Source organism: Xenopus laevis, chromosome 3L (assembly GCF_017654675.1).
Source record: "Xenopus laevis strain J_2021 chromosome 3L, Xenopus_laevis_v10.1, whole genome shotgun sequence".
NCBI lineage: Eukaryota > Metazoa > Chordata > Amphibia > Anura > Pipidae > Xenopus > Xenopus laevis.
In genome coordinates this window covers 2880901-2888709 of record NC_054375.1, presented here as the reverse complement: position 1 = coordinate 2888709, position 7809 = coordinate 2880901, and the positions used below count along the sequence as shown (strand labels likewise).

General features: G+C 38.2%; 1 protein-coding gene across 1 annotated transcript in view; it reads right to left on the bottom strand.

The window, feature by feature from the left end:
• Positions 1 to 849: 849 nt before the first annotated feature.
• Positions 850 to 7809, bottom strand: part of wnt7b.L (Wnt family member 7B L homeolog) — a gene marked incomplete at its 5' end in the record, with an annotated part of 46553 nt that continues 39593 nt past the window's right edge. Inside the window, 2 exon segments of the mRNA NM_001090733.1 lie at positions 850 to 1416; positions 6033 to 6304. Coding sequence (NP_001084202.1) covers positions 937 to 1416; positions 6033 to 6304 — 752 coding nt within the window. The 3' untranslated portion in view covers positions 850 to 936.

The following is a 7809-nucleotide window of genomic DNA, read 5'->3' as shown; positions in this document are numbered from 1 at the left end:
CATTGCTTTTTAAGTAATTTCCAGCGATTTCAGTGAGAATTAATTTCATAGAATTCCTAAATTAGTCACAAATGTTACCCGCCTGGCTATTATCACTCAAAATCCTTGGGGACAAACTTTTCTCCCCCAACAAAGGGTTAGTGTAAAAAAAAAAAAAAAAGTTTAACTTTTTGCTCTTTCACAAAATAAAATTTAGGAGAAAAAAATAAAATAAAATATATGTAGAAACAAATGTTGAAGTCCCAATTATCAATAAAAGGGCTCAGTAGCAATGAAAATCGTTAGAAATAGTCATTATAAAAATCAGACATCTAGGAGTTTACATTTAGTACAGAATTAAGACACAACCTACCCGTTAGTGCTCAGAATTTGTTCTTACTATTAAAACATAAATAATAATAATTATGCTTTTTTTTTTTCAACGTTCGTTATTATAGTTCCAGTGTGACTGGCTGGTAAGATAGATTTGACTTATGTAACCAAAGTTTTTTTTTGAGTTTTTATCCGTTTTCTTTCTTGTCTTGTTGTTGCTTTGTTTTGGTCCCTTCTGTAACCATCTTTGTTTTTTGTTGTTTTTTTTAAATTGAACCATCATATTTTTTGTTTTTTTGTTTTTTGCCTTACATTCGGACATCTGTGATATTTATAATTTAAAAATATCTACAATACCCACATAGCTTTTTTTTGTTGAGAGATTAAAAGCCAAATGCTTTCTTCTCCCCCCTCCCCTCCAGTGCCTGATGATGCTCAGTTTCTGGTTCTCAACTGAACATTCGATGGAGACGTTACCACCCCAACACTTGCCAAGGACCCTGGATGCAACCCCTTTGAAGGAGGGAGCAAGGGGCATAATTTTCTATGGCAAAGAAAATTATTAAGTGTGCAAAATGACGCCACAATGGTCCATGCCTTTCCAATGACTGTCACCGGAGTGCCTTATTTGCAGGTGAAAACCTCTGTCCTTTCACTGCAGGTATTGCATTTCACAAAACAGCACCAGTGGAACTTACAGTTGCATTGCCAAACTTTCGTATACTGGTGGGTATTGTAGCCACGCCCACAGCACATAAGGTCACAGCCATCAGTGTATGGAGAAGTGCGGTTACAAAGCCGTCCTTGCGTCCCCACACTCCCAGTGGCGCTGTCCTCCTCACAGTAGTTGGGGGACCTCTCAATGTAGACCAAGTCCGTCTCCATGGGTTTCTGGTAACTTCGGACTTTTTTGATCTTCAGAAAGGTGGGCTGCCGTAAGCGATTGGCTCTCACCACCTCTACGTGCACCGCGTCGTTGTACTTCTCCTTTAGGACAAATCCAATTTCTCGGAATTTAGGCAACGTGTTCCAGCAGGTTTTTGTGGTACAGGAGCCCGAAACACCATGACATTTGCACTCCAGTTTCATCCTTTCTTCCAGCACCTGAGTATACAAATAAATAGTAAGGAATACAATGCTACAAAAAATTAGAAATTGTCTACTAGACTGTACTGAATGTTTTATTTTTATCTTATAAATTTCAAAAATAACTGTAAAAAAAATTCAGGAACAAATAAATCTATATCATACAAAAATATTTTTTAAAAAATAGAAAAAATTTATAGATAATACAAGAATATTTTCAAAAATATTAGGAAAACATCTATTTAAAATAGAAAAATAATACAATATTATTAAAATTGAAACCATCAATATTATTAAAATAAAAAAAGTCAGCGAAACTGAACCGGAGGTCTGTAATTGTTTTATTATTATATTTTATAATATAAAATTGTTTTAAAAAATATTAGAAAAACAATTCTATAAACATTATATAATGATACTGTATTAGGAATACAATATTATTAAAAGGGAAACCATCAATATTATTAAAATAAAAAAAGTCAGCGAAACTGAACCGGAGGTCTCTTAATTGTTTTATTATTATATTTTATAATATAAAATTGTTTTAAAAAATATTAGAAAAACAATTCTATAAACATTATATAATGATACTGTATTAGGAATACAATATTATTAAAAGGGAAACCATCAATATTATTAAAATAAAAAAAGTCAGTGAAACTGAACCGGAGGTCTCATATTTTTTTATTATTATATTTTATAATATAAAATGGTTTTAAAAAATATTACAAAATAAAACAATTCTAGAAACATTATATAATAATACTGTATTAGGAATACAATATTATTAAAAGGAAAACCATCAATATTATTAAAATATTTTAATAATATTAAAATAAAAAAGTCAGTGAAACTAAAACCGGAGGTCTCTAATGTTTTATCATTATATTTTATAATATGAAATGCAAAAATAATTAAAAAAAATATTAGATAAATAATTATATAAACATTCTATAATAATACTGTATTAGGAATACAATATTATTAAAAGGGAAACCATCAATATTATTAAGATAATAATCCATGAAACTGAACTGGATGTCTCTAATTTTTTATCGTTATAGTTTGTAATACAAAATGCCAAAATAATTTTTAAAAATATTAGAAAAATAATTATATAAACATTATATAATAATATATTATTAAAAGGGAAACCATCAATATTATTAAAATAAAAAAGTCCATGAAGCTGAACCGGATGTCTCTCATTTTTATTAATATATTTTATAATATAAAATGCAAAAACAATTATATAAACATTATGGGGCAAATTTACTTATGGTCGAATATCGAGGGTTAATTAACCCCTCGATATTCGACTGCCGAATTGAAATCCTTCGAATATCGAACTCGAAGGATTTACCGCAATTCGTTCGATCGAACGAAAAATCGTTCAATCTAACTATTAAACCCTTCGATTTTAATCCATCGATCGAACGATTTTTCATTGACCTAAAAAAGCTAGCAAAGCCTATGGGGACCTTCCCCATAGGCTAACATTGACTTCGGTAGGCGAACTAGGGGGTCGAAGTTTTTTTTAAAGAGACAGAAACTTTGACGATTTTTACTTCGAATCGTTCGATTTGAAGTCGAAGGTCGAAGTAGCCCATTCGATGGTCGAAGTAGCCAAAAAAATACTTTGAAATCCGAAGTATTTTTTATTCTATTCCTTCACTCGAGCTAAGTAAATGGGCCCCTATATAATAATACTGTATTAGGAATACAATATTATTAAAAGGGAAACCATCAATAAATAAATAAAAACAGCCACTAAACTGTACTAGATGTATTCTATTTACTATTCTATTGTTATTATTTATTGTTCAGGCCGACCTCGCACTACTCTTCGCGGGTGGCGGGGGGGTGGGTTCGCGTTGAGCTCTTCTTCTGCTCTCCCCTTCCGCCACCTTGTACTGCTGGCTTCCGACTTACGGCTTCTTCTTTTATAGACAATGCGCCTGATCGCCAACCCCTTTTGTGACATCATCGGAGGGGCTATAAAAGGGTCTATAAAAGGAAGCCGAGCGAGGGCAGGCTTAGAGCGGGTTGTGGTCGGGAATAACCTACCCACACATCACTATTATCTTTCTTCTCATGAGTACTGAGGGAGGGACATACATGGGCTGTACTCCTCCCACATGAAATAGCTCCACCCCCTGACACTCTGGGAACACAGAGAAGACTAGAGTCAGGCAAAAACATCAGCTTTTTAATGCAGTTAAAGACATTATTTTTGTTCAATATCGATACCATCCAGTGGTTTCTTTATGGCAGGAACTGAACTCCAGTCTTCATCAGTAGAAAATAGATTAGTCACATTTTATATAAATCTGCAACATTTATGGGTTCGCATCAGATAGGACTTCAGGAATCAATTTAGACAAAGGATCCCTTCTAGAACCTCCATGACGAGCTGGGATTCCTGTTTGTCATTAACTGGTGCACCTTTCTTCCCCCCCCCCCAACCCTTGGGGGATCCGTAGACATGATTTCCCCGACACTGTAAACTGATATTTGTGAGGGTTTGGCAGCCTCTTAATTTGCATTCCTCGCAAAGTGATGCTCTTTGAAGGATCTCAATACTGAGCCTGGAGCATTCACTAGGACTCCTCGTTTGCTCAACCTTCCCACCTCTGGCCTCCATCCAAGGGATATACTGTTAACCAATTTCTCTAACGGCTGCCAGAAACGGCCTGATTAAACATTGAAAAACCATTAGTCTTCCATGACCCGAAGATCCATTAATCATGTGCTGGGACCTTCAATAATGCTGTATGAACCACAGGACAAATTTACAATCTCAGGACACTGGTAACTAGTTTTAAAGGGGAAGTCTAATCTTTCCATTCATTTTGAGCATCTTCTAGAGAAATCTGGTCTCTTTTATTTACTTTGGGTTTTTATTCAAATATTTCTTAAGCCTGCAGCTAAGAATGCTACCTGGTTGACAACCAGATAGCATTTATTGGGGAAAAAATGTACCTGTATGTATGACCCATTCCCAGGTGCAGTTCTGTGCTACAGGTATACATGGGTCATGCCCAGTTGTTTCCAAACTATGTTGGATCAACAACTTTATCATAAGCCCTTCCCCTTTGTGAAATAAAGTTCAGAACTACCCCAAGAACTTTTAGGAGGAAGATTTATAGAGGTTTCCTGCACTATTATTATGGCATATAAGGCAATTTGGGGTATTTTGTTGACCTTATTTTTAGCTAAATTGATGGTGATTTGTACAATGGGCTTTGAATGTGAGTAAAAACTTTCAAAAGTAAAAGGAGTTGGGGAGCAACACTAGCATGAAAAATGTTCTTTGGGTGCCAAATAAGTGCTATGATTGGCCATTTAGTAGCCCCTATGTGGATTGTCAACCTACATTGAGGCTCTGTTCGGCAGTGCACCTTATTTTTATACAACCAAAACTTGCCTCCAAGGCTGGAATTCAAAAATAAGCCCCTGCTTTGAGGCCACTGGGAGCAACGTCCAAGGGGTTGGAGAGCAACATGTTACTCACGAGCTACTGGTTGGGGATCACTGGTCTATATGGTAAATATACACATGGCTGTAATATATCAAAATACCCAAGTTAAAAGAAAGTTGCCTCTGATTATAATTAGGCATGGAACTCACCACTCCCCCCTTCCTTGAGACCCCCGTATTCATCTTAGAGACCCCTCCTCCTCACTAAGCCCATCTCCTTGTAAAACTGGCTTTTTGTTATGATGAAAGGTTTATGGTGTCACAACAATGGGTGTCTCTTTGTTATCAGTGCAGACGATGAATGAGGTCTCTTCCTTGCACACTTTCTGTTCCTTGGGGGTCTTTTTGGAGATTTCAGAGAGCAACTAACCCCTTTCTTCAACTTGTTACACACGTGAGCCTGTAGTTAGGTCAGAGGTTGGAAGGTCAAGCCTGTTTGACCCAACTAGACCTGTCACATGCTTGACTGCAAGCTCATCAGATCTCTTACCTACACTATTGTATGGGGAAACCTCATCATTGAACCATCCCCTGAGACTTATGAACACTCAGAATGTGACATCTCATTACCACTATGTACTTATTAGTGGAATTCCAGCAGCTGTCCAATGAGCAATTAATTACACTTCAAAGGATCAACAAAATACCAAAATTAATGATACGCCAATTGTAATTTTTGTTGCACTCTACCAGTTAGAGCAATCCTAAGAAAAAGCCAGAGGTCTAGTATATAGAATTGTATGAATCCCACAATGTAAATGTCAATTGCCTTGGAGTTGATGTATTCATAGAATAGGTGGGGCATCACAATCCCAATTTTGCCATTTGTAGTTCAATTTCAATGGTTATATGGTTAACCCCTCTAGAATGCAATCATGTTCTACAGTTCTTTCTGTGCAAGCATCACAAGCAGGGCCAAGTGTTTAGGGACCAATCCTGTAGAAGGGGTAAAAATTTAGGAGGAATGAGGAAATATTATTCTACTGATGGGCATAGGAAGTGACTACTCAAAGTATTGGGAGGTTTAGACTCACCGATAAAAGAGACCAACTGCCATATAGTGGAAGCCTCCCTCTATACTCCATTTATACACCATAAATAGTGAACTGCAATACACTGATCCCAAAGAAGGACCCATTTTGTACGTAGCGTACCTTTCTTCCCGCCTCATTGTTGTGCAAGTTCATGAGCCTCCGCGCATTCTTCTTGATTTCTCGAGCGTCTACAAATTTTCTGGAAAAATCGATGCCATATTTAATGTCAGCCGAGCAGCCTCCCCACTTCCAGCCTTCCTCCTGGTTATAGTAGCCTTGTTTCTCCCGGTCACAGCCGCAGTTACTCAAGTTGCCCTGGCTGCATGCGGATGTCACAGCGTGGGCAACTCCAGCAGCAGTGATGGCGTACGTGAATGCGGCTTCCCGGCTTCCTGTGGAGAAAAACAAATGCGTTAAAGGAGTCTGAGTGGCCCATCCATGCCTCTGGTGGCTTCAATTCAAGTGAAGTGACCCCAACAAAAGTTTTCCTGTGCCCTGTGGACTTCGGGCTAAATTCCAAATAGTGTTTGTATTGGTCTGAACATTGTAGGAGACCAAATAAGCATCCATGAGCCCAACAGTCACTGCCATAGATCTAGGGGAACCTGGGGAAGAATAAAATCACTCACCCCACATCTCAACTTAACTGACATCTAGGCAGGGCCCCCTTTGCCTATACCAATGTTATAGATGTTTAGAAACATTGGGGTAACAGTCACCCTGCTATAGTTCCAGGGGTACCCAGGGTACAAATAAGCACTCACCCCAAATCTCCCCCTAACTGACCTTCAGACTGGGCCCCCTTAGCTCATAACAAGGTTACAGATATATAGAAACGTTGGGGTGTCACCCTGCTATAGTTCCAGGGGTACCCAGGGTACAAATAATCACTCACCCCAAATCTCCCCCAACTGGCTTTCAGACTGGCCCCAGAAGGCTACAGATATATAGAAACATTGGGGTAACAGTCACCCTGCCAAAATCCCTAGCAACAGGGACCCCAAACAACCAGATAGCATTTTGTCAACACACAATTAAGGGTGTCATACCTTTTTGATAATGACTTGCATGGTGGTTTCTCCTACCCTTTAACTCACCTTGTATTTTGAAACCTCACCAAGTGCATTTCTCACCCACATTCCCTGCATTCTGTCTCTGCGCATGAAAAATACCTGAGATCTTTCTCATTGTTGAGGAACCAGAATGGCAGAAGGCAAGAAGGTGAGGATGTAGTCAGACAACTTTGCTACAAGGTGAATAGTTCAACATCGTCTCTCCTATAACAACCTAAACATATCCACGTACATTTTGTAGCTGCACCGGTGTCTGTGGCGCCTTGTTCTACTGACTGCAAAAATGTTTGTTTGGATTCTAAAGAAGTTGAATGATAAGCTGTAGGGCGTAGAGGTCCTGCTATTGGTGGGAGGTCATATCCATCTGCTGCACCACTCTTCTAATAATTAGATGTAGACGGCACTAAATATAATGGATTCCCCCGGGCATAAGGTAACATCAACAAATTCAACCTTTGGAGACACTTGTGGCCCAGAAGAAGCCAAACAACTCTCTTCACTAGAGTATTAGGCAGTTCAATCAAACACAATTCCATTGACACCAACACCAAATTAGATTTCTCCCTGGACACCAACAGAAGATAGAAAACCCATTTAATACAGTAGCATCTTCTCCTCTAAAGCTCTTTAGGAAGTGCAATCAGCTTCTTTATTTTGAGCAAAGCCACCACATTAAATTGTTTCTTTTGCCCTAAATCCCAGTGTTCCTCAAGTATTCAAACAGCCTCAACAACTGCACCAACCTGCCGATTTTGATACTACACAAACGTGTGGTCAATAGTCAAGACACGCGGTTCTGTTTTCTACTCATTTCTCACACAAGC